General features: G+C 41.1%; 1 protein-coding gene across 5 annotated transcripts in view; it reads right to left on the bottom strand.

The window, feature by feature from the left end:
* Positions 1-203: 203 nt before the first annotated feature.
* LOC105272327 (protein zyg-11 homolog B) overlaps positions 204-25143 on the bottom strand; it is a 127965-nt gene continuing 103025 nt past the window's right edge. For all 5 annotated transcript variants that reach the window (XM_011314412.1, XM_011314411.1, XM_011314409.1 and 2 more), the window contains one exon: positions 204-994. In XM_011314412.1, coding sequence (XP_011312714.1) covers positions 971-994 — 24 coding nt within the window. In that variant the 3' untranslated portion in view covers positions 204-970. The remainder of the gene's footprint in view (positions 995-25143) is intronic.

The following is a 25143-nucleotide window of genomic DNA, read 5'->3' as shown; positions in this document are numbered from 1 at the left end:
CGGGATTAATGATTAAATATATGGGAAGGTGACATATCCCGTGTAGGCCTATTTTTCAAACGAGTCTATTTTCGTATTAACATCCTGCCTCGTTCCCAAGCAAAATTAGTAAAAGGTAAAACCGGACCAATGCAATAGTTTTGTTTGGAAGCAGGATACTAATAGTGCATAGTGTGCCATCATTTCGATATGTTCAACTCTACTTCTACTAAGAAATTTTATTTTCGAAGTACATTAATTATGTTCTCGCAAGTTAGGCAACAAAAATCCATGCGATAGTTTAGTTTATTAAAAAACATTATTTTTTTTAGTTGTTCTTTTTTGCTTTGAATGGCCAGTTATATATAGGAACATCTAAGACAAGTTTGGCTACAGCCTTAATTTAAAAAAACCATTTTTTGGCATATGTGACCTCATTTATACTATTAACTAGATCATAGTGAGAGCGCAAAAATTGAATCATTGTTTCATATCTATACGGACATTTATAGTATCGCAATATCGATAATCGTATCGATTCACAATTATCTGTTTGATTTCCCATCCTACATCCTATATTAGAATGTGTTCGAAATTGCTTGCATAAAGCAGACCATAGTTATAACCATGATAGGAATTATCATCATTGGCGAAAGACTTATCCATAAATTAATCGAATATTTTTTATATCTAGATGATTTTATGTGAATTTATTCATTTTAGTTTTCAACAAGAAGAGATCAACAAAATAATATTCATCAAAGAAAAGCTTGCACTGCTGCGAGGCTTTTTGAATTGACTAGAATGCCACCATAACACTGGAGTACGTTGAATTTTCCGAAACCACGAAAGTCCAACTTGCCATGTCAGCACCGATGTAAAGCGAGGGTTTCTAAAATTGAGCGACAGAGGGCTCTCACGTTCGGCTGTGCTTCAGTTTCGCTCTTGTTCTGCTCCAGTATCCGTAGTATGTCGGCACCCCCCTCTCGCACTAGCATACCGCAATAACGTTTTGCTGAAATAAAAATTATAGAAACAAAAATCAGGAAGTCACTCTTTCTTTCTACTAATTATTACTTAAATTTTCGTATGCTAATATTGCATTTGGATAAAACTTCAAAATAAAAAACGACAATAAATTTACAGAGATGGCTTTTGTAAAGAAAACTCAAAAAAAACAAAATATTGTAATTTTTTTCGCAACAAAATATGACCAGAATAATACTAGCGACGAGGCAAATTTTTGCATCTCCCGTGTCCCATATTGTCCCTTGCATATTCCGCGTCACCGTTGGTTAACACTACTTTCGACGCAACCAAGAGGAAATGGAATCAAGCAGTTGCGACGATTGACTCTGAATATTGCCGGCCACTTCTGAATGTGGACAATAGTGGACATTGAGCTTAAGAAGCGTCGGAACGGACGGCCCGACGAAATTATTACGAATCCTCCTCGTGGACGACCGGACCAGCACGCCGGGTATTCTTCCCGAAGAATTGGCAGCAGCCATGGATATAAATTACTTTTCCAAAATTCCCAATAATTATTCCCATCCACAATATCTCTCCAACAGTGCAATACCCATTGGCCATTTTACGGCCACGTGTTAATAACTTGAAAAATATTGTGTATTGGAGTGACATCGAATTGTTCACAGACTGCGCAATTTTCCCAACCTTGTGTTTATGTAACCTAACTTCACCCCCTCTTCCAGATGTAGAATAAAAGTTAAAGTGCATAAAAAAGTGAGAAGATTAATCATGGAAAAGTTGAACAAGCAAACAGAATTCGTATGGAAATCGGTATAGTTAATTCGGTAAAAGGATATTAGAACTACTTCCATTTCCAACGTATTCCGTTCCATAATTTTTTTCATTTTTAGGTATATTCTAAAGTAAATAGACATTCTTCGTGCGCGAACTGAACGACTATTAATGAATTTAACCTCTTTGAGTCATCTCACTTTGTTCGGTGGATGCTCATAGAGATATGCAGGTACCCCCTACTCCATTATTTTTTGAATACTAGTTCATTTATAATTAACTAAATAATGCAATGAGGTATTTCAAAAATTCAATGCGTGATGAACCTTTTTTTTTAAAAAAAAGATTCAAGCCTCATCAGTCCTTCTCATGATCCAAAGGTCGCGACGAGGACGCGGCTGGTATGGAGCCCACCGAACAGACGTGACATAGTTACCGAACCACGAAGATGATTGACATTCAGTGAAAAATGGAAAGAAATAAATGAAAGGAGAGATATTATTCTTTCACGGTAGCGTTGAACCCGCAAATTGACCAAGTTTATGTTAGACAGCGCTGAGAATTTATTCTCATTTATTACCGATAGGAAAATGTATGAAAACGATCGCTGCAATCGAGAGCATACACGTAACCAATTACTTGTACCTGGTGCGCATGCATCATTAATGGCATGGGATCCCAAAGGGAAAATCTTTTCGCATGGCCAGACTAATAGGGGCGTGAAGGTCACGTCGGAAAAGCCGAAAGGGAAGCTTACATAACGGAACCGCAACGGCTTGTAGGTGTGAATGCACCGCGGCAGCGGACGGAGTGCGGTGGGGCGGTAGCTCGAGGATGTCGTCATCTGCGCATCTTCTGCACGACCCCGAAGAACTGGCACCCACCAAAGAACTGCAGGAACCTCACAGATACAATAGCTGAAAATAGCTGCCGCCTATCAGGGGTGCTGAAGTCAATTTTCAGCACATAAGGCAGTTAGAACAATACCAGAAAAATAGCCCTATTAGGATACTTGGCAGGCATGGATCTGAAGATTCTGAACGGAGAATCCAGCCCCACGTTTGTCACATCTCGGTGTCAGTGCCTCACCGACATAACATTGGGAATAGAAGGTCAACCACGATTATTTACTCTCTAGTCACGGACGAAGTAGGTCTGAGTTTAAAAACATTGCTGCAATGGAGCAGGGCCTTATGGGAAGGAATCCCAGGGCCACTGACTGAATCTCTTTTGGAAGGGAACTCGAAGAATGGCAGGGTGAACGTGTGACACCCAGTCACATAGATAGGCTATGGAATGAAATGGAGAGGATTCATTTAGCCATAACCGAATTTTTCCAAAGAGCATGCGCGATGAAACCTTGCAAAGAGGGGCGAAAAGTCAAATGCTAGAATCGGAAACTTGAGAGGCGGAGAAACCTGTCCAGACTCTGGAACCAAGCACACCATACCAGAAGCGATGAAGATTGAATTCAATACTGGGAAGTGCAGAGGGAGTATAAAAATGGTATCAAGAAATCGAAAGAATCCACATGGAGGACCTTCTGTGAGGTGCTGGATGAACTGTCACCGATTGCCAAACCCTGCCGAGTCTTCTCCGGTGGACCCTGGCAATGATTGAGTGAAATCACAATACCCAGTGCCCAGCCAGATGACATCCTCGAACATCTAATCCCGGTGCACTTGTCTTACTCAGTGGTACAGAGAAAGGTTATGTGCTCTGGATTGAGTCGGGTACGACGAAGAGAAGGTCATTCCGACTGGGACTTGGCCTCGAAAATGTTGACGTTGACAAGTGGAAGTGTACAAGGGTACCGGACCTGATAGAGTATACGCGGTTTTTTTGGAAGGGGGGGGGGGGCGCAGATTCCCGACTGCTGCATAGGCTACTAGCAACATCGAAGGCATGTCTACCTCTAAAACATGTGCCAAAAAGATGGAGAGAGGTCAGAGTTGTATCCTTAAACCTGGTAAATACCGCTATGATTCTGCCAAAGCTTATAGACCTATCAGCCTAACCTCTCTTCTACTGAAAACGCTGGATGGATTCGTTGATTGGTATATTGCATATGCAGTGTTGAAAATATGGCCTATCAGCCACTCGGAACACGCACATCAGGTGGGCTGATCAACTAAGACTTCACTACACACCCACGCTGGAACAATAGGAAAAGAAACGGAGAAGGAAACAGGGAAGAAAAACGGAGAAGGTATCTTCATCGTCGTAGGGGCTATTTGATAGCACGTGCTTTAGAATCATGGAGAAGCTGACGGCATGTTTGAGGATCGATACACCAATCGTCAGATGGATGGGGAACTTTACGGTCAGGGTGATAGCGGGAAACGGTTGGACGCAGATAGAAACTACGTCGCCTTTGCTCCGGCTCCTTGTTATAGATAAGCTCGTTACTTAGGCTCGAGAGATCGTGCCGTTATTCTTCCTCTGGACAAGAACCGTCAGGGGCTGCTGCTTGGAGAGGGGATGTCTGCGGGCAGCAATGATACTTCCAGAAGAGTTTCAAGCTCAAACCTTAGAAATCGGGTAACCCAACCAGAAAGTGATGCGGAGTGGACGCAACCAAGAGGGCTAGTCTGATACACGAATGGCTCTGGGATTGGCGACTGAAAAAGAGCAGCGATTTGGTCTGAGGGGCCTTCAAGTACGAGAGGCCTTGGACAAGACTCCCACGCCACCGTAGTTCAAAAAGAACTTATTACCCCGAGGGCGTGTTCCAGGGAAATCTTGGACAGAGGGGATAAGGGAACGAAAGTATATATTTACTGTAATAGCAAAGGCGTGCTGAGGGCACGGCTCAGATAGGAGAGTTGTCCTCGATTAGTAAATGATTGCACTGAGCTGATGGAGAGGAGCCTGGCCCAAAATTTATAATTTCCGATTTTTACGTCGGGCATATCGAAAATCGAGTAGAAAATGTATGAAGAAATTAGCGTAATTTTTTTATATTTAAAAAATCATTTTTTGAGGCGACATAAACTATCTGAAGTTTTGTTGAAATATTTAACGCACTAGTAGTTTGTTTCGATGAAGCATCGTGAAAAGTCAAATAGGTGGTCTATTGACACGTGTCAAAGTCTACCCACAATCATGAGTTTTCGTTCGAATAACATATGGCACCACTTTGTATATTTTTCTCGGCTATCGTCAACTTTATTTTCTCTTTTTTTGCGTTCTCTTCGAATATAGAAAACCAATTCAATCCCCTAATTTTTCTTTTGTATTTTTTGATTCAGGTTTTACATTTGTCCTGAGAATTCCGTATGAAATCGAAATTTTTTCATTTCTAATAGTAACGTTTCAATTTTCAACTATTCGCTTACACAATTCTATTAAAATTCTGGAAAGATTAAATAATTTATAAAACGGTACGCCATCTGCAATGAACAGGAAAGGTCGCATCTCACACTCAAATTGTAAAGAAAATATATAACAGTCCAACAAAATAATGAGCAAATTACCATACCAATTTGCATTATGGGAATTTGTATGGCCTTTTTTTGATCACATGTTTCATGACAATATTGATAAGCAAGTACAATATTTAGTTTATCTTTAGGACTCAATGAATCAACTTTTGACCTTGAGAACTATCTGATAAAGGTAAAATTTTGTCCAGAAAATTATAAGAGTATATATCGGGCCAAGTGGCCAATAATCAGTTTTTCTATTAATGGCGATAAGCGATTCATTGCAGTTGTTACTTCCCTACCTTGTGCCCTATGATGGCACTAGCAATTTTTTTTACCTTATTTTATCGACTGTCGAACCTAAAACTGCTTTTCCCACACTCAAGATCAAATCTCAAACGAACTTAATGCACATGTGCCTAATAAATAGTCCAGAAACGAAACATAGAATTTCCTTTTTACATCCGTACATCTGAAAAATCATCGAAAACCATTAAAAAAACCAGATAACCTTCCAATCTTTAAAAATATTATCCGGAAACGGCGGACCCCGGAAATCCTAAAGCATCATAAATTCTAAAGAAACCCTCTGGAATCTCAACAATCCGTGGGATCAAAATTTTCTCGAAAAGATACAAACGCAGCTGCATTTTAATCACCAAAACTCCAATCACAACCCTGCAACTCGACGGCTGACCCAAAGTCAACCGTCTCGCCTCCCTACCACCTCCTGTCAGCCAATCCTATCCTCTAACTCAGGGTGCGCACGCCCCCGCGAGTCTTCTGCGGCATTTTCCACCCATGTAGATTCAACCCTATAAACTCGATTCCAAAATTTCCTAACGTCACTTCTACTTCTAATTCAATTATGAAACCATCCAATTCTGCTCTGACTCAACTCGGAAGGGACTACACTGTGTTCTCTTAAATTCCTAGTGAACATCTTTCACTAAGAGCAAATTGAAAGGATTTCTTGAATTTAAAGTACTCATTATCATCTAAAATAGTAAATCCCGCTTTGTATAAGTTAGTAAAAATAAACATTGTGAAACCAAGTGTAATCAAGTGAAGTTTCAATCCAAATAAAACTTAAAATTCTAGTTAAACCAATTCGTGTCTTAATTGACCAGCCACGCATAGTGGTCTTGATTACTGCAACCTACCTAAGGAATATAGCTATCCACTGACAATCGGAGTTACCTCTCAAAAGTGTCGATCTACTAAAATCCTACCTTTCGGCATCTGTAGAGACGTAACACAGTCATTCGTTTATTTTCAGAACGATTATTACCTGGAATTGAAGATATTTATGACCAATAATCCCTAGTTGCTCACAACCCAGCAAATCAAATATTATCGAATTCTCATCAACATTTTGGGGCAGAGGTTGGAAATGATTTTGTCTTTTTTGGAACACACATCTCTTCCTGACAATGTTCACTAACTACTGCCAAAGTACAGTTTTCTTGTGCACATTAAACGCCAGTCAAAGTAACACTTCTGGACAATGATGTTGTCAGAAATCATGATCATGAGAAATGTTGTTTTGGAATTATGCAAATCCGGAGTCCAAATAGATAAATATTATCAAACAATAGAAATCGACTGCAAATGTAGACTGGACGATCTGTTCAATATTTCTCATAAGAAGCACGTGAGTTTTACACCGGGAGAAATTTTTTAAAATTAAATTTATAAACTTTAAATTTAATTAAAGAGTTAAATGTAAATTTATAAAAATTATTTTGAAATCTAGATAGAAATCATCCTGATGAAAGGGTAATTCTGTACTGATTTTTCCATGCTCCAATAACTATCTTTTGATGGGATAAATTTTAAGAACACAATAGTAATTTTTTAGGTTTAAGAACTTAATTTTCGTGAGCTATTAGCGGAGGTCGAAATCGAGATAAAAATCTTCGCCTCTATCCAACAAATAAGGCCGAGACCTACCGTGTACACGATACAACTACCCCTTCTATTACCTCCAAATCGTATTCAATCCAGAAAATACAAACGCCACAAGTTACATGAAATCTGGGAATAGGTAGATCTTATAAATCGATTAATATGGCCAAGTATACGCCGATGGCAACGGACTCATTTCAATATTTTTCTGATTTCTATTATCTTTCGGTTACATCGAAGTCACTAAGTTAGCAGCAGTTTCTTCCAACCTAACCTCGGCTCAATTTGGCGTTGGGATTTTGCCATCAGTGTATTCAAACCGTTGAAATATCACAGGGAAAAAGAGGAGAATGTTTTATTTCTTCCCTCGGATTTCATGTTTTTTATTTAGTTCCATTATTATAATTATTTATTTTATGGTAATGAACCTGCTGCACGCCATGACAAAACTTCAACTTCATCGAAACTCCTGATTGTGACAATTTAATTCGAATCTATTGCTATTCTCTTTTGTATTTTCCCTCTGGGGTTTCAAAGAGAATATGGGTTATAGGCCCCAGATAACTCAAATGTATCAATTTTTCCTTAAAACTGATATTTCAGTTGCTCATCATACAAGTTTATTTGATTGTTGAGACGGCAATCTGTTTTTCAGTGAAGGGAGTAGTGTGACAAATAGCTAAAACCTCTAATTTACCATTTGCATTCCATTGGTATCCATTCTTTTCGTTCCTTCAAACCTCTCCTCTGAAATTAGTATTTCTCTTTTATGATGTTAGTCTTCTTTTTCTGCTAATCTTGACAGTTTGTTATATCAATGCTACGTCTGATTATTAATTTAATAACCCCTTATCTTTAAATCCATGTGCTCTTCAATACAAGAAATGAATTTCTTACCGATATACTTGGCTATAATAAATTTAGAATTAATCCAAAGTAACTAACTTAGAGCAGCGAATTTATGTCTCTGGAATCTATTTCAACAAGAGACAAGACGGTCATCATCAGATATTTCTCCTATAAGGATGACCAAGTGAGAACTATTCTTTTCAAACCCTCATTCAAAATGTTCTTTTGCCTTTGTTTTTTTTTTACCTCAACCCGTCATCGATAAGAGTGTTCAATTTTTTATCGCTCTGAAATGATAAACTTAAATCAACTTTTTCAAGCACCATTGTATGTATCACCTGACTGATAGGCAAAGAAATCATCGAAAAATTAAAAAAAAAATGTAATTTCACAGAGATTAAAAAAATTATTATTGCTGTCACCTTCATCTTCGAACTCGGTTAAGAGCACATCAGGACATATTTTTTAAGCTGTGATTCAATTGATTCAGATGATTTTTTTTGAGCTACCGTAAAAAAAAAACGAATTTTCGAAAAATGTAAAAATTATAAAAACGGATGGGTGAAATCAATTTTTATTGACGGCGATAGATAGAACCCAATGAGACTTACATTCGGATAGAAAAAGATGCAACTGATGAGAGATACAGGTAAGCAATCAAAGAAAATCAATGAAATAAAAAAAGCGCATACACACACACATACATAGATACATTCGGACACGGTCGAAAAAATGCATTTTCGAAATCATTGGGTCATATTAAGTGGAAATATGACAAAAAATGGGAATCTCAAATTTGGTCGATTACAAAGCTTCCATTCGGAAGCAAAAAGTAATATTAACGAGTGATAATGATGATGAGACACTGGTAGCAGGAGCAATAATCAAAGAATCCTTGACTCAAGATAATAACAGTCAGAACGATCAGAAAAATGAAGGTAAAATAGATAATAATCCTAAAACTAACGTACAAGTGACACCAGAAAAGAGCAAGGTAGAAGAATAATGAATGTTATGAACTATCGATTATATTTGCTCTTCTCATTATATTACTTTATTGTAATAAAGTATTTATATCAACTTCCAAGCCTAGAGAAATATATAACCTCATATGGATCTCCCTATTCCAAAACTGTTACCTTTGTGGGTTCCATAAGGGGGACATTTTGTTTGCAGGGGTTTCATTAATAAGGCATTTGCGGGAGTTACCTTTTCTTGAATATTAATTAATCTATTGACCCCATAAGTATGAAAAAATGTTTCAATTGAAGAAGAGATATTTTTTGGACTGTTGAAAAGTTAAAATCTAAAAATTATAGAGAAAACCATGTATCATAGCGTTCACTATGGATTCTACGCGTAAAGTATTCCATAACGCCCACACTGACGGTATGTCAGAAAAAAAATTAAAAAATTTAAAGCGGGGCTATAATAGACATTTACCAATTTGTCCTTAACAATACAATATTTATTCTTAATTAAAAAAAAATTTTCCGCATGGGAGGATAAACATTATCAAACATCTGGAGAATTTTTATGATTTTCTTTATAAAGTGTGACGAGGCAGAATTGTGTACCCCCCCTCCCCCCTTCCCTTTCCCCACCTTAATATATTCAATTTTCATAGTTTAACGTAGATTTCAGTTATTCTTTTTGCCACCGTTGGGCAACCCATCCCCGGATATTCCTTACCCCTGTCCCCATTTTCCTTCGCTGCAGCCCTCACACATCAACGAAGAGGACCCCACGTGAGCCGCGAAGGAAGAAGACGTCCCGCGAAAAGGAGAAGGACACCTAATAACGAGTGCCCCCGATTAACCTCGATTACCCACGATAATCGGGGAAGAAATCAGGATGTTTGGCAGCCATTACACTTGCCACAGCTGCCCCACGAGTCACTGCCCCGAATATCAGAGAGCGATTAGCGAGAAAGGAAGAATTAGTAAAAAAAGACTCTGTGAAGAGACATTGCTGAAAAGAACTATTGTGAGAACTATTGTGAGACGAGGAACTAGTGTGGAAGAACTATTTGGAGAACTAGTGAGAGGAGGTTGGAGAGAAAGATTGTGTAGCGGAACCATTTGGTGAGGATACCCGGAGAAATCGAGGAGAAAGAAGGAAGGAAGGAGGAACCCCGAGGAAAATCGGGAGGATTGCTGCGAAATCATTCCGCGTGAGTGCCTCATTTTTATTCCCTGTTTTCCCCCCAATGGTGAGCCTCCATTACATTAATTTTCTTTTGTTCTCATTTAAGCCCCTTATCACTTATTATTTTTCCAGTCGGCCGCCTTTTGCAGGTTGAGAGTCGCCCTTTTTTTTTCCTTATATAATTTCGGGTAGCCGCAAGTGAGTTGGCCTTACTCCCCACTAGTTGTTAAAAGGCCTTGATTATTTGTTGTATTGATATTTGTTTTGATGAAACGTGAAGAGAGTAAAGTTTAATCTCCAGAAACCCCTCCCCGGGTAATCATTCAAACCTCCCTCCCTCTTCTTATTTCAGGTCCTCCCGTAAATCATAGCAAGTCCCCCTTAATTGTTAGACGAGAATAAATTCCCTGATTTTCGTGCCTTCGACGAAAATATTCATATATTTATTCCCCAGCCAAGGTCACAAAAAATGTTCCGGCACGGTAAAAAATACCAACCTCACCGAAACCATCTTTAGCGCGCATCACGCTGGTTTGGGATACATTTCTGTCAACAATAAACAATAATTGTGTCAAATTATAAGGTATGCCTTGCCATTTACAAAAAAAAAATTCAATGAAATTGTTGCTGTAGTAAACTTTTGGATTTCTTTTCCACTGCATTTTTTTAAATTTTTTTGTAATCCACAGATAAAGATTACCGGGCACCGATTCAATCGTTTTGATTATCAAGAACCTTTTCTTCAAACCACTTGAAATTTTCACCGAAAATACCTGAAAAGTTTTTCTATCAAATGAGGCAAGTCAAATTTCAATTAGTTGCTTCATCCATTCGTTATGAAAAGAATAAAAAAAATTGAATTCTTCCGGCCATTGGGATAAATTACGTCATACAGACCTTCTACGGGAAGGGTTATGTGGGGATCGGATCCTCTTTTCTCTTTCTCTTGAAGAGAGGGGAGGATAGACCTAGCTATAGACTGATGACATTTTACTGGTAAAACTTATCATTCGTAAGGGTAAAAATTGTTGCGCGTCGGGTTAATTTCTAATCTGCTGTAGGATATGGGCAAATTGAAGGAACGACAACGTTTACCCCATTTCCCCTCCATTATTTTTATTTTTGTTGGATCTTTACCTTTTAAGTGTTGCACACATCCGTCAAATTATAAGTTCTCGAGTGTTGAAAAAGGGACACTTCAACTAGAGATAAACTACCTGAATTTGATTGGTTTAATGGTTAGAATTCTTATTCCCCCGATTAGGTTACATAAATAAGAAGAATGATACAAATTGCTTTAGCTGAAACTTATAGGGAGAGAGAGAAATACGCAAGATGTCCCAGAAGTACATGCTAATACTTTACCAGCATGTACAGGGGGTGATTCTGAGCCGAAAAGTCCTTTTCCACTTTTGGATCAGAAGCACCCCCCCGAAGATATTGGGGTAAATGAGAGCCAATGACGCTGCAGCGTTATGGGTTTTTGGGATTTTTCCATTGATTATTATTTGTTGCAAATTGAATTTGCAACAAAATAATCTCATGGAATAATCACATAAGCCCAATGGTGTATTTAATAATTGCGACTAACTGCTTGATAGGTTTTTAAAGGTATAAAAAAAACGATGGGCCTTACAGCATTTTTCCAGCAGATATTGTTTAAAATAAAGACAAATATGGGTGGCTTTTCACGAAAATTATCGATCGGGAAAATCCGGAAATGATCGTGGCCCATCGGTCAACGGTCATCTCCAAACCATCAAAAGCACCATCACCCCCCGCAACGCAATCTGTTCGTATCAACCAGTGAACGTGATAACAACAAAATCTAATCAGAAACTCACCGTAAACTCAATGAAATTCACCGAGTAAACTCATCTAATTAATCACCTATTAATTCAACACAATCAACTTGTACCTCAACACATTCAACAATTAACTCAACTTTAAATTGTACTTCAACGAAAATCAACCTGTAAATTATTGTAAAAACCACATTGAAATTGACCACGCGTTTTAATAAATTGATAATCGTGTTGTGTTATAATTTTCGCGAGTTACTGCATTTTACAAAATCACCGCGTTTTTCCTGAATTTCTCCCGATCCACCCTAGTCAACAGTTACCTCAACAAACATATGGTCCTTCAAGCCGGATTTAGGAATTAGAGTCAGTGAAAAGGCGAAAATCAACGAACAATTAATGAAAAAATCGAGTGACGCGACAGTGTGAAAATCAAAAGGACGCCTCGTGGTGAACAATTTGCGGGGTTCACACGAGCAATTCAACGAATTTCGAGAGCAATAAAATCGGAACAATAGGTGTTTGTGACGAACGGACCTTCGAGGCAAGTAATCCGACACCTCAAAACAACCGCGCTCAGCTAGCCGCACGGATAATTCTCACCCAAGGGCAGATACCTCTGTCTCTTTCTATTGTTGTCACCCGTGACAAATTATCGACAGCTCAATCGACCTTCACCTTCCGTAACCGTCAATCACCTCCGGTCGGTAATCAAGAGCATCAACATGTCATCAGAACAGGGTGAGAGAGAGAAGGTGTTTGAGGAGAACGAGAATCAGGGAATCATCCCTGAATTGCTCATCACCCACACAGAGGATATCAACGAAGAGCCTCAACAACCAAAGGCGATTGCAACTATTCCAAAGAAAAAGGAAGAATATCCGACCATCAAACCTCATGAGAGTTGGGCAGCCATGTCCGCTCCCCTGAGTAAAAAGGAGGAGTATCAAACGCGACTTCTCCTTCGCAAGGTGGACAGCATCAAGGAAATCAACGCAAACCTGGCCACATTAGCAAACAACCTCGGGTCATTAACCATAGATCAACTCGAGGGCCAGGAACTTATAATCAGCACCCACTGGAGCGAGTTCCAGAAATTAGAAGATACGGTAATCGAATTCTTACCAACAGATCATGATTTCTTTGCCCACCGCCTTCACGAACGAGCGGAGGAGGTAAAAACAGCGAGCATAGCGCTCATCTATCAACTCAAGGGCCTCACCAAAAAAAGAGAACTCGCCGAAAAATCAACTCCACCTGCTCAACCAGCTCAGCAATCGGGCAATCAACTGAAGAGGATCGAACTCAACACATTCGATGGCAGATACTCCGAGTGGAAAAACTGGAGTGATCTATATCTCTCGATGGTGGGGAGTGACCCCAATATGCCAGGAGTGCATAAGCTGGCTCGCCTCAAGGGCCTGCTGAAAGGGTAAGCAGCAGCGCTCATCTCAACATTCAGCATCACCGAAGAAAATTATGAAAGGGCGTGGACGAAACTCGTCAAGAAATACGGGGATGCACGACTCATCGCTCAGGTTGTTTGATTTAAGAACTGTTTTGGGTGGATGCGGGTGGAGTGTATGAAAAGGGGTTGAGTTTGTTGAGGTCCAGAAAAAAATTGAAGCCACTGTTCACGTCACAATAAATTATATTTGAAACCGAGGGGTCGAACCACGGTGTAATTAACAATTAACTCTTTGGCCTTAGCAATACAATATTTGTTGAGATGCTTGAGTTAACTAAACGTTGAATGTACTTAATTGGAAGGCTCGCAATTTGCCACCGGAGATGTAGCTAAGGGATGTACAAATCGAGATGGAGGGTTTCTGATAACGGACTGAATTTTTGAAGCGATTTTAAGCAGGTATGCACTATTTCATTGCCGATACGCGACTGCTTGTTTCGGTTGAGCGTCTTCCAGGTTTTTGCGTGACCGTTGACCCGAGATGTCACGACGATTATCGACGTTATCCGAAATCGACCGTGAATCATTGAAACGTTGTTGCGTTTCAAACACAGGTGTTATTTAGCAGGGTGCTGAAGCTCCCAAAAATCATCAACGCCACCGCAGAGAACCTCACCGCCAACGCAGCAGCTGCAACCGAAACCCTCGACCAGCCGCCGCAAATGACAAAACTCAATACATCCAAGCTACTCGAGCAGATGATTGTCCACCTGCTGAGACAATCGTTCGACTCCGAGACCCTGAAGATGTGGGAGTTGAAACTCGGAGAAAGCAAGGACTTCCCAACGCTCGAGGAGTTCACTAATTTCATCGAGTCGTGTACCAGGGGAATCAATTCTGGAGACAAGCTTCATTCAACAACCAGCAGCTCAATGTAGAGATCAACGCCTGTATCGAACAGGAGAAGAATTGCACACGGGGCCTCAACGACGGAGAGGGCAACAGAGACCTCAACGAGGCCCCTCCCGAAAAATTGCTGCACCTTCTGCCAGGGAGGACATTACATCGCCAGTTGCGAGAAATTCATCGCACTCTCACCAATAAAACGATCCGACGTTGTCGCCAAAAAGCGGTTGTGTTTCAACTGCTTGGGACCTCATCGACATAGCAAGTGCACCTGTCGGAAGACCTGCTACAAGGGCAAGGCTGCTGGACAGGAAAAAAGACATCACACGCTGATCCATGGAGGACACGTGGACCTCATGGAAGACGTTGCGAAGCTGGAGAGACTGCACTCAACAACTCCAGCGTCCACATCAACGGCAGAGGAATCGAGTGAGTGAATTTCAATTATATTTTCACCACTCGCCCTCCGTCTCACTGATCCGTATCACCAACAGCACATCAATCAACGAAATCAACCGATTCAACAACCGCGGAGGGGATTTACGCGCCCCTGAGTCAAGTTGGAGAATCAACTCAACAGCAGAGATCAACGGCATCAGCTAACGTCAACAACCAGCGGATCAGTGCACAAGAGAAAATCACCGAGAATCAACCATCATCATCTATCATCAACAATCAACGGCATTCAACGCAGCCATCTGTGCTGCTAGCAACGGCGCTAGTGAAAACAGCATCACCACGAGGATACTTGATCGACGTAAGGGTGTTAATCGATCGAGGCTCGGATATATCGTTCATCACCGACAATCTAGTTTATCAACTCCACCTGAAACGAGCACACTCAACGCTCGAACTAATCGGAATCGGTGGAACACCTTCAGGCACAACGAGAGGAGTCATGGCAGTCATGCTTCAATCAAATATCGGAAATCAACGAGTCGATATCACCGCACATATCTTGAAGAAACTCACCACACGACTGCCATCATTCTCATGTTCAACAACAAGGATGGGCTCACTACAGGATCTTCAACTGGCCGATCCAGATTACCTAAAGCCTGGACCAATCGATATCATAATCGGATCAGACAACTATGGGCGGATCATCAAAGAAAAGGTTGTCAAGTCAACATCAACTCAACTAGTTGGCCAACAAACGGCATTTGGTTGGATAATATCAGGCCCAATCAACTGCCACAGCTGTTCACCGAGAATCTCCTTAACTGCAGTACAAAATTCTGCGAATGAACAGCTACTCGAGCTTCTCCAAAAATTCTGGGTCCAGGAAGAAATCAACAAATCAATGGAGTGCCATGAGCTATCACCAGTGCGAGATGCACTTCAAATCGACGCACTCCACAGACGAGACGGGGCACTATGTTGTGAGGCTCCCCCTGAAAACCTCAGCAACAGCCCTCGGCGACTCGAGGCTCAAAGCAACACGTCAACTACACTCGGAAATGAGACGCATGCAAAAGGATGAGGCGTGCTCAGCCCTGTACAAAGCCTTCATCAACGAGTATCAACAGTTAAATCACCTTCAAGAAGCACCGAAGACTCCAGAACCATCCCCAGCCTCTTATCGACCGCACCATGGGGTTCTGAGAGACGATGCAGTGACCACAAAACTGAGAGTCGTATTCAACGGCTCCAGTGCAAGCTCAACAGGAATATCGTTAAATGACATTCTCTATCCCGGAGAAAAACTGCAAGTGGATGCAGTCAACGTCCTCACGTGGGTGAGGAAACAGCCTTTCGTTTTTGGGACGAATATCGTGAAGATGTTCCGCCAAATTCGAGTTCACCAAGACGATTGGGATCTTCAACGAATTTTGTGGCTCAACGAGGAGAATCAACAAATCACATATCAACTGACCACAGTCACCTATGGGCTCAACTGTTCACAATGGATATCTCTAAGAGTCCTTCAACAACTGGGAGAGGATGAAGGTCACCGCTTCCCAGCAGCAGTAGAGACACTTAAAAAAGGTCGCTACGTCGACGACATTTATGGAGGCGCCGACTCCATCGATCAACTAAAAGAAATCGCCACTCAACTACAAGGACTTTGCGAAGCCGGTGGCTTCCCACTCCAAAAATGGAGCAGCAACTCACCAGAAGCCCTCCAACAATTGGGTTTATCACCGCAAAACTCACCAGTACAATTGGAAGAATCAATCATCAAAATCTTAGGCCTTTGCTGGCAGCAATCAACGGATACTTTCAAATACAAGGCCAAGAACTTCACCTCAACAACGTTCACCAAGAGATCAGTGCTATCAGAGATCGCCCAGATCCTTAATCCACTGGGATTCATCGCTCCAGTAGTCATTCTCGGCAAAATATTCATCCAAGATCTATGGAGATTGAAACTCAAATGGAATGACCCCTTGCCGACGGACTACGTACGACAATGGAGGAGATTTCGAGCGGAAATCAAAGAGCTAGATCAGATTTCAATCCCGAGATGGCTCAGACTATCAACAGAGACAGTCAACGTTCAACTCTACGGATTCGCCGATGCATCGAAATCAGCAATCAGTGCCGTAATCTACATCAGATCAAAGAAAATCAACGAACCTACCTCAACAATTATCGTTTGTGCAAAAACGAGGGTGGCACCGCTTAAGGAAATGACCATCCCTCGCCTCGAACTCACCGCCGCACTACTACTCACCCGTCTTGCAAACTCAACTCACATGATGCTCGAACTCGAGAACGTGGAAACACACCTCTGGTCTGACTCATCTGTTACTCTGGCGTGAGTAGCAGAGTAGCAGAAATCCAAGAAACATTGCCAGAAGCAACCTGGAAACACATCAGCGGAAAGGATAATCCAGCAGGTTGCGCCTCCAGGGGAATTTCAACAAATCAACTAATCAACCATCCACTCTGGTGGTCAGGACCTGACTGGTTAAATCAAGAACCAGATCAGTGGCCACAATCCAGAATCAACATTCTTTCAGAAGTCTCACTTGAAGAAAAACCAACACCAGCTCATCCAGTCGCGGCTGAGGTCAACGTCAACGTTCTAGCGAAGGTGCTGGAGAGATATTCAACACTTTCAAAGGTGCTGCAAGTGACAGCCATCGTCAACAGAGCAATCACCAGGTTCAGAATGAAACCTACACCCCAGACACCAGTCATCACACCAGAAGAACTCAACGAGGCTCGACTGTTCTGGGTAAAACTAATTCAAAATGAATTCTTTACCGCAGCAATCAGAATCCTGAGGAGAGAACATCAACTACCAAGCAGAGATCCACTATCAAAGCTGACTCCAATCCTAGACGAGCTAGTAATTATGAGAATTGGAGGACGGCTCAGAAACGCTCAACTGGACCATGACGAGATTCATCCAATCATCCTGCCTCGTCATTCACATCTCACCACACTGGTCATCAACGAAGCTCACCGACGAACCCTCCACGGAGGTACTCGACTGACACTGGCAATCACCCGCCAACAATTTTGAGTAATTGGCGGCAGAGGTACAGTTCGATCGCACATCCTTCACTACTACCATCCGTCATCTGTACCAGATATCGTGCTTAACGAGCTCAACAGCTGATGGGGCAACTCCCCGCAGCAAGATTATCACCATCGAGAGCATTTCTCCACACAGGGGTGGACTATGCCGGTCCAATGCCCATACTCAAGTGGAGACCAACAAATGCCCAGCCAGCCGCGGTGCATATCGCAGTCTTTGTCTGCTTAAGTACATCAGCAGTGCACCTGCAGCTAGTCACACGTCAAACAACAGACGCATTCATCGCATCGTTCAAGAGGTTCACCGGGAGACGAGGAATCCCACAAGTAATGTACAGTGACAACGGTAGCAACTTTGAAGGCGCCTCTGAAGTCCTGCATCAACTCTACAATCGAGAATCACCAGAGAATCAACAACTCCAAGCTGCTCTTGCCGCAAATGGAACTCGCTGGAGCTTCATACCCCCACGAGCACCCCATTTCGGTGGCAAATGGGAAGCAGCGGTGAAATCCACGAAACATCACCTGAGAAGAACACTGGGAACAACGACACTCACCTATGAAGAACTCAACATCATCTTGATCCATATCGAGGCCTGCCTAAACTCCAGGCCAATTTCACCAATGTCTGACGATCCAGACGATCTTCAAGCGCTCACCTCAGGACACTTCCTGATCAGTGAGCCACTTCAACTCATTCCAGAGCCATCGTACCTGGATGACAACCCATCGAAGATGCATAGATGGAATCTAATCACCCAGAAAATTCAACAATTCTGGTCAAGATGGTCCAAGGAGTGTCTCCAACGATACCTAGCAAGCTACAAGTGGAATCAACGACAAGAAAACATTAAAGTTGGAGACATGGTATTAATAGTCAACGAGAACTTCCCACCAGCAAAGTGGCCACTAGCACGGGTTACAGCCGTTCACCCTGGAGCTGATGGGCTCACCAGAGTAGCGACGGTGAAGACTGCCTACTCTGAGGTCTCCAGGCACACAGACGGTACCCCCAATCCAGAATGGTACGAAACGAGAATCAGCAGCTGGGACCGCCCGATCACCAAGCTCTGTCTGCTAACCTCAGACCCACCAGGAGATCACCCACCAGAAATCAACGCAGAAGAAAAGCAGCAGTAAATCAACAGGATAAATTAACCACTAATCCGATGGTGAATTGCCCCCGGGATGGTTAAAATGGAGATAAATATTGGTGGCTTTTCACCAAAATTATCAATCTGGAAAATCCGGAAATGATCGTGACCCATCGGTCAACGGTCATCTCCAAACCATCAAAAGCACCATCACCCCCCTCAACGCCCTCTGTTCGTATCAACCAGTCAACGTGATAACATCAAAATCTAATCGAAACCTCACCGTAAACTCAACGAAACTCACCGAGGTAAATCAGCTAATTAATCAGCTATTAATTCAACAAAATCAACTTGTACCTCAACACATTCAAAAATTAACTCAACTTTAAATTGTACTTCAACAAAAATCAACCTGTAAATTATTGTCAAAACCGCATTGAAATTGACCACACGTTTTAATAAATTGATAATCGTTGTATGTGATAATTTTCGCGAGTTACTACATTTTATAAAATCACCGCGTTTTTGCTGAATTTCTCCCGATCCACCCTACTCAAGAGTCACCTCAACGAACAGATAGTTTTTGTTGCAAATTCGATTTGCGACAAAAAATATCTGATGGAAAAATGCGGTACAGCCCATCGTTTTTTTTATAACTTTAAAAAACTATCAAGCAGTTAATCGCAATTATTAAATAAACCATTGGGCTTATGTGATTTTTCCATGAGATTATTTTGTTGCAAATTCAATTTGCAACAAATAATAATCAATGAAAAAATCCCAAAAACCCATTTATTTAAGCGATAACTGCAAAAACATTTCAGTGGAGTGATGCGAGAGAGCGAGAGAGAGAATGGATGTTACTGCTCTCTCACTTACGGACGAAGGTAAAACCGTAGCCCGCTGCCTGGAAGGGGCGTCGCCCATGCATATGCGCGGAGCCACACGGACGTACTGCCGTTTAACGCTGCAGCGTCATTGGCTCTCCTATTTACCCCAATATCTCCGGGGGGGTGCTTCTGCTCCAAAAGTGGAGAAGGACTTTTCGGCTCAGAATCACCCCCTGTACATGCTGGTAAAGGATTAGCATGTACTTCTGGGACACCCTGTATATAAATCCTGTACCAGATTGCCGTAAAAATTATCCGCTCACTTTGTATTCCTTTGCTCTCTAGTTCTTCGCACTAATCCGTGGACACGACTTTTGTCTACTTCTATGCCTTATTCAGTGGCAATGAGTGACCAAAATATGAATAAACAATAATTTCAGGTTTTAAGTTTTAATCTATCACTCGTGAGAAACGTACACAGCGGGTGATTTTGCCCCCGCCAATCGTGTTTCGAGTAAGTGTGAGATTTGATTGTCCTTGTAAGGGATACGACCTTAGATCGTAAGTCCCTTTTTTTTCGAGTCACATGATAAACGCCCGGCAGAGGAAAGTTCAGCTACTTCCGGAATCAGGTATCGCGCACCACGAGGAGTTTGTCCCTTGGTGTGATCGGGTTTGATGCTAAACCGAAACTGATAACTTTACTGATGGTTTTCGATGAGTTTTCGAGGATCAATGACCAGGGTGAAGTGTTCCTGAGCTGATGCTACATTTCGCAATCAATTACACCTTCGAACAGTTTCACCTGATTCATCATCCTCCATTCCATGGATGAATCCGTGTTTACGGTTGGGAAATCGAATCGATGATACGTCGATTTCTTGAAAATATTCTGTTTTTTTATTCATAGAATTTGATGAATTTATTGATTTATTTCTAGAACATTTTCAAATACAACAGTGCCCTCAATAGTATTTATTGACTTGAGTAGATAAAAATTATATTTATACCAGTATAATAACTACCAAGACAACAATAATTTTTATCTTTCTCATGTAGAGTATTTATTTTGACCCATATCAATTTTTATCAATACATCAAGGAACGTGCATTTTGCTCCAAGAACTGCTTGAGAAGGCAATCTCTTGTATTTGGCATGTCGTAACCATATTTTTAAAGTGCTCTTGAAATCAGTTTCTTAGACAGCAAAAGGGGTGTACCTCTGATCCAGATATTTTGATTTTCAAGATATTTCAAGGATAGTGGAGAACCATGAATAGCGACAAATTTTCTCCCAAAATTAAGGATATCACAGATAAGGAAGGTCGGCAGGGTGATATTACAGATATTCTTGCTTTTCCGGAGCCACAATTAAAGGCTAGTTGCAATCCATTATTAGGCGACAGTGATCTATTCATATTCATCAATCAATTCGTCATCATATCTTTCTATTCAGGTCACTGGACAAAACCATCCCTTAAGATTACAGAAAATTTCTAGAGCTAATGATCATCTTTCTGGGAGGAAAATTAACGAGTGACAATCGTTCTTGAGCTTTGGACCCAATGCACCATGCAAGGTGGAGGTCCAATGCGATTTGGTCGCTGAAAATATTCATGTTTCGTGAACAGTTAGATCCAACGTTCCAAGAAAAATCAGGATCAACTCATACGTGCATTGTTTCTTTAGATCAAAGAGCTTGGTTTACAGCATCAAATCCAGTCGCAACTTCCGCTAACGCCTAAAAATTGTTACAATAGTTTGTGCAAAATACCAGTTGTCTTAGCTCTTTCCTGACGAACATTTGGAAAGCTATCTTTGAGAAATGCAACAATCACCTTTGGTATTTATACGAAGAATTGGTTGCTTTGGCCTTTTTCAATGAAAACGTGAGTGCAGAAGGTAAGAGAAAAATGTACCAAGCTTTTAAATTTCATTCGGAATTCAATGATGATCAAAAACGAAGAAGAACCGCAGTGAAAGATCTCCGATTGGTTCCAGAACCGACTTTAGATTCATTTGTCACTAAAAATACATCAAAGTTCGAAATTTTGAAAATTGATCCCAGTTTTATGGAAAGTTATCCAACCACATGGGACCAACAAGAGGATTTTTTAACAGCTTTAAAAGTTGTCAAATGTCTTTAGGTGAACGATATTGCAGAAAGAAGTAGTTAGCAAGTATAAGATTTGCTTATCACACATGAAAAGAGCAAATATCCTTAATCCGATTTCTTCGTTAAAGGGAATTGACCACGTTACAATATCCTTAACACCGATCGGAAATAGTCAAATAGAAATAGTATCATTGGAAAACTCAGAAAGTGATCTTTGAAATGTTATGGAAATTTTATTGTTTTTATTGCAATCTATCAATATTATGCGTACTAAAAAACTCGAAAAGTCCACTCCAGTTACTTGATACTTTCAATCCGAAAGGCCTCCCTCTATTATATATAAATGACACAAATGCCAGATCGTTTCAAAGCATACAAAGCCAGCTTTCGAATGATTTAAATTTCATCCATGTGTCTCTATGCCAACCGAAGTTAAGACTATTTGAACATTAAGAAACATGAAGTCGGTATATCACGACTACCTTGAAGGTTTTCCATTTGGTCAAATTTTCAGCCCCCGTGTAAGCAAAAAAATTATGCATTTCCGGTATTGAAAGATCATTTGAAAGATCATTTTCTGAGCTGTTAAAGGAGACTATTCATTTGGTTAGGTCCTTTCTGTTCTGAGTTATAAATCAATAAATTTTATGTGTTAACGATTATGTGAAAGATTCACGATTTGAAACATTAGACAAATAAAATATTCCATGTCGTTTCAAAGATCACTTTCTGAGATTTCCAATGATACTATTTCTATTTGACCATTTCCAATCGGTGTTAAGCATATTGTAACGTGGTCAATTCCCCTTAACGAAAAAATCGGACGTTATCTGCCCGTCTTCCCCCGATCGAATAAAACCTATATGGGCGTCACTTGACTTTTCTGTTAGAAGCAACAAGCCAGATTACAAGCAAAGCACGGCCAAATTCCTCAGAACCAAAATCCAAACCGTCAACTAAAATCGGAACGATCGGAGAAACCGTGGTAACGTTCCGCGCTGCTCAGGGGTGAGGTTGTGGAGAGAGGGGTGAGTAGAGATGGGAACGAGGTTCGGGGTAAACTTAGACAGAAAGAGAGAAAAGAACAGAAGAGGGTTCGAGTGATTGAGTTAGATTCTAACCGTTCAAATATTATATATATGTACCGGCTCGGTAGAAAATACAAAAAAGAGATAAAAAATTAAAAAAAAGAGAAACAAGAAAAAAAATATACTCGGTGAACCCGAAAAAATGAAATAGAGTAGCAGGAAAGATGAACAGATTAAAGGTATACAATAAAGAGAATGAGTATTATGATTCCGCGATATGGTATGTGAGAGAGGCTAAGACGAGCACTAATACCTTAAAAAACAAAAAAAGACGGGCGTGAGTTACATAGAGATATCGAGAGAGGGGGACTCGGAATTTCGTGATGATTAATTGACTTGTGACGATTTCGGTCGTCACCCGAGTTGAATATTTTTGTAATTTCTTTTTTTTGTGATCAATCCCTTCTACAAAGCGACCTGAATTTTGAATAAGGCCTCTCGGAGACCCCTCTCGACCTCGAGTGTCAGGAAGGAAAATTTATTTATCCTTCCGGCATCAACAAATTTAGTTTTATTGTCCCTTAATACCGTTCGTCTGGGTGAAATCCTCGACACCGAGATGCGTTGAGGGTACGGAGGCTCGTCACGACTTCCGCGAAATCTGGAGGAGCCTAAATGACCCTGATGATGACAATCAGAGGGAGGATTGAGCGACAGCGTCCATCGACAGGCCCAGGTTAAATCAACAGACGCAAAATGTGTCCTCGACTAAGGATCCAACGTTTCCAGCTGCTGGGAGTACGTGGCACAGGTCGTCCTGGCCGGAGCAGCGACCTGGAGAGAGATACTGTCCGAAAATCTATCAGCTGACGTCACGGGAAGTCGAAAGGAGATTAGTCGACCTGGAGCTCTCTCCGAGAACATCGAGATTTCCACGAATTTTCCACCCCGCTGACTCGCCATTTTGATCCAGCGCTGGAGATCCATCTCCGTGAGTTTTTATTTCGACATATCTAAATTTGTTTATGTTTCAACCGCCGCAAAATCATGTAAAGTTTAGATCAAATTATTTTAGAATTTATTTGGAATTTACGGGCAAAAACATTGTGAAATTTGTAGAAATTAATTTCGAGTTCGTTTTCCATTCATATTCGGAATTTCCGGGAAATTTAGAAACGCTGGTTCTATGGTGCGAATTCCGAGTGTTCTTTTGATTTCAAGGAAAATATGTAAAATAATGAAAAATTCTGAAAAATTTCCCCCCTTATTTTTGAGGCTCAAGCATTGTGAAGCGTACCGGCTCAAGCTTGAGCAGAGTTGCCTCCAGGCCGGCATAGAGTCAAGTTGAGTTTTTGAGGAGAGAACACGGTTCTCATGATTTGAATTATTTTATTATTCCTATTAAGATTATTTTCATTATGTTGTTCGGGATATTATTATTGAGTTAGAATATCCAATAATTTGATTGTATGGTTTATCGGAAAAATCTTCTGGGTTGCGTTCCTTCGCCGTGTAAGTTTCTTTTGTCGTGACGGGAACAGAAAAGCCCGTCAGCAAGATTTTGTATCACTTTCTGTTCAATTTGCTTTTTGTGTAAATTACAATATTTTTCCTTTTGAATCGGAAAACCCGTGTCTTCTTTTGTTGAGGTAGAGGAGAATCCCAGAGAGGGGGTATCGTCCTCCTTCCCCTTGTAACGAGAAGGGTCTACTCACAAATGAGCAGCTAGCCATTTTGAGTTATTGAATTTACTGATTTTTGTATTGAGTTGGGAGGAGTCAGTACCTCTCGACAAATATTTACACTGACTGGCGCCCCGGCAAAATTTTGGGAGTTGCGATTGCATCTCAAATCGGAGAAATAAATTGAAGCTTATTGCTCTGAGGCATTGACGTATATCCCAAACTCATTATTTATCCAATTATTCAGGACCCTGAATTTTTCTGACACCTTTACGGAGCGAGAAAACGAGATTCTCCCAAAAGAAAAATATCTACAGATACTGAGGAAAATGGTGACGATCCGTGGGGCGGCACAAGGCGAGCAGAAACACTCGAGTTGTTTATGGCAGCGAAAACACCGTTGATGTTGTCCGGTGACGCGTCTAACAAAAAAAAAAACAGATGACAAAAAAAGCGGAAAACGATGCAGTTTCCATTGACTGGCGAGGCGGCTCGTATGCAGCACTGAGTCCACCCAGACCTGACACGCCGACCAATCACTGGAAGCCAAACGAATAGTGACAAACCACTCGCGAGAAAATTACCCTTATGACCGCGCGGATTTCATCAACGAGAAGGAAATGAAGGGGGGAGGCACACTTCTGTGGTGGAGCGCAGCCGCCAGGCCGTATAGAAAGGGAGAAGGAAAAAAACGAACGGAAAAGGAAACGGCACG

Source organism: Fopius arisanus, unplaced genomic scaffold (genome assembly GCF_000806365.1).
Source record: "Fopius arisanus strain USDA-PBARC FA_bdor unplaced genomic scaffold, ASM80636v1 scaffold00162, whole genome shotgun sequence".
Classification (NCBI taxonomy): Eukaryota; Metazoa; Arthropoda; class Insecta; order Hymenoptera; family Braconidae; genus Fopius; species Fopius arisanus.
Note: the sequence above shows the minus strand (reverse complement) of the source record. Positions and strands in the feature narration are given on the sequence as shown.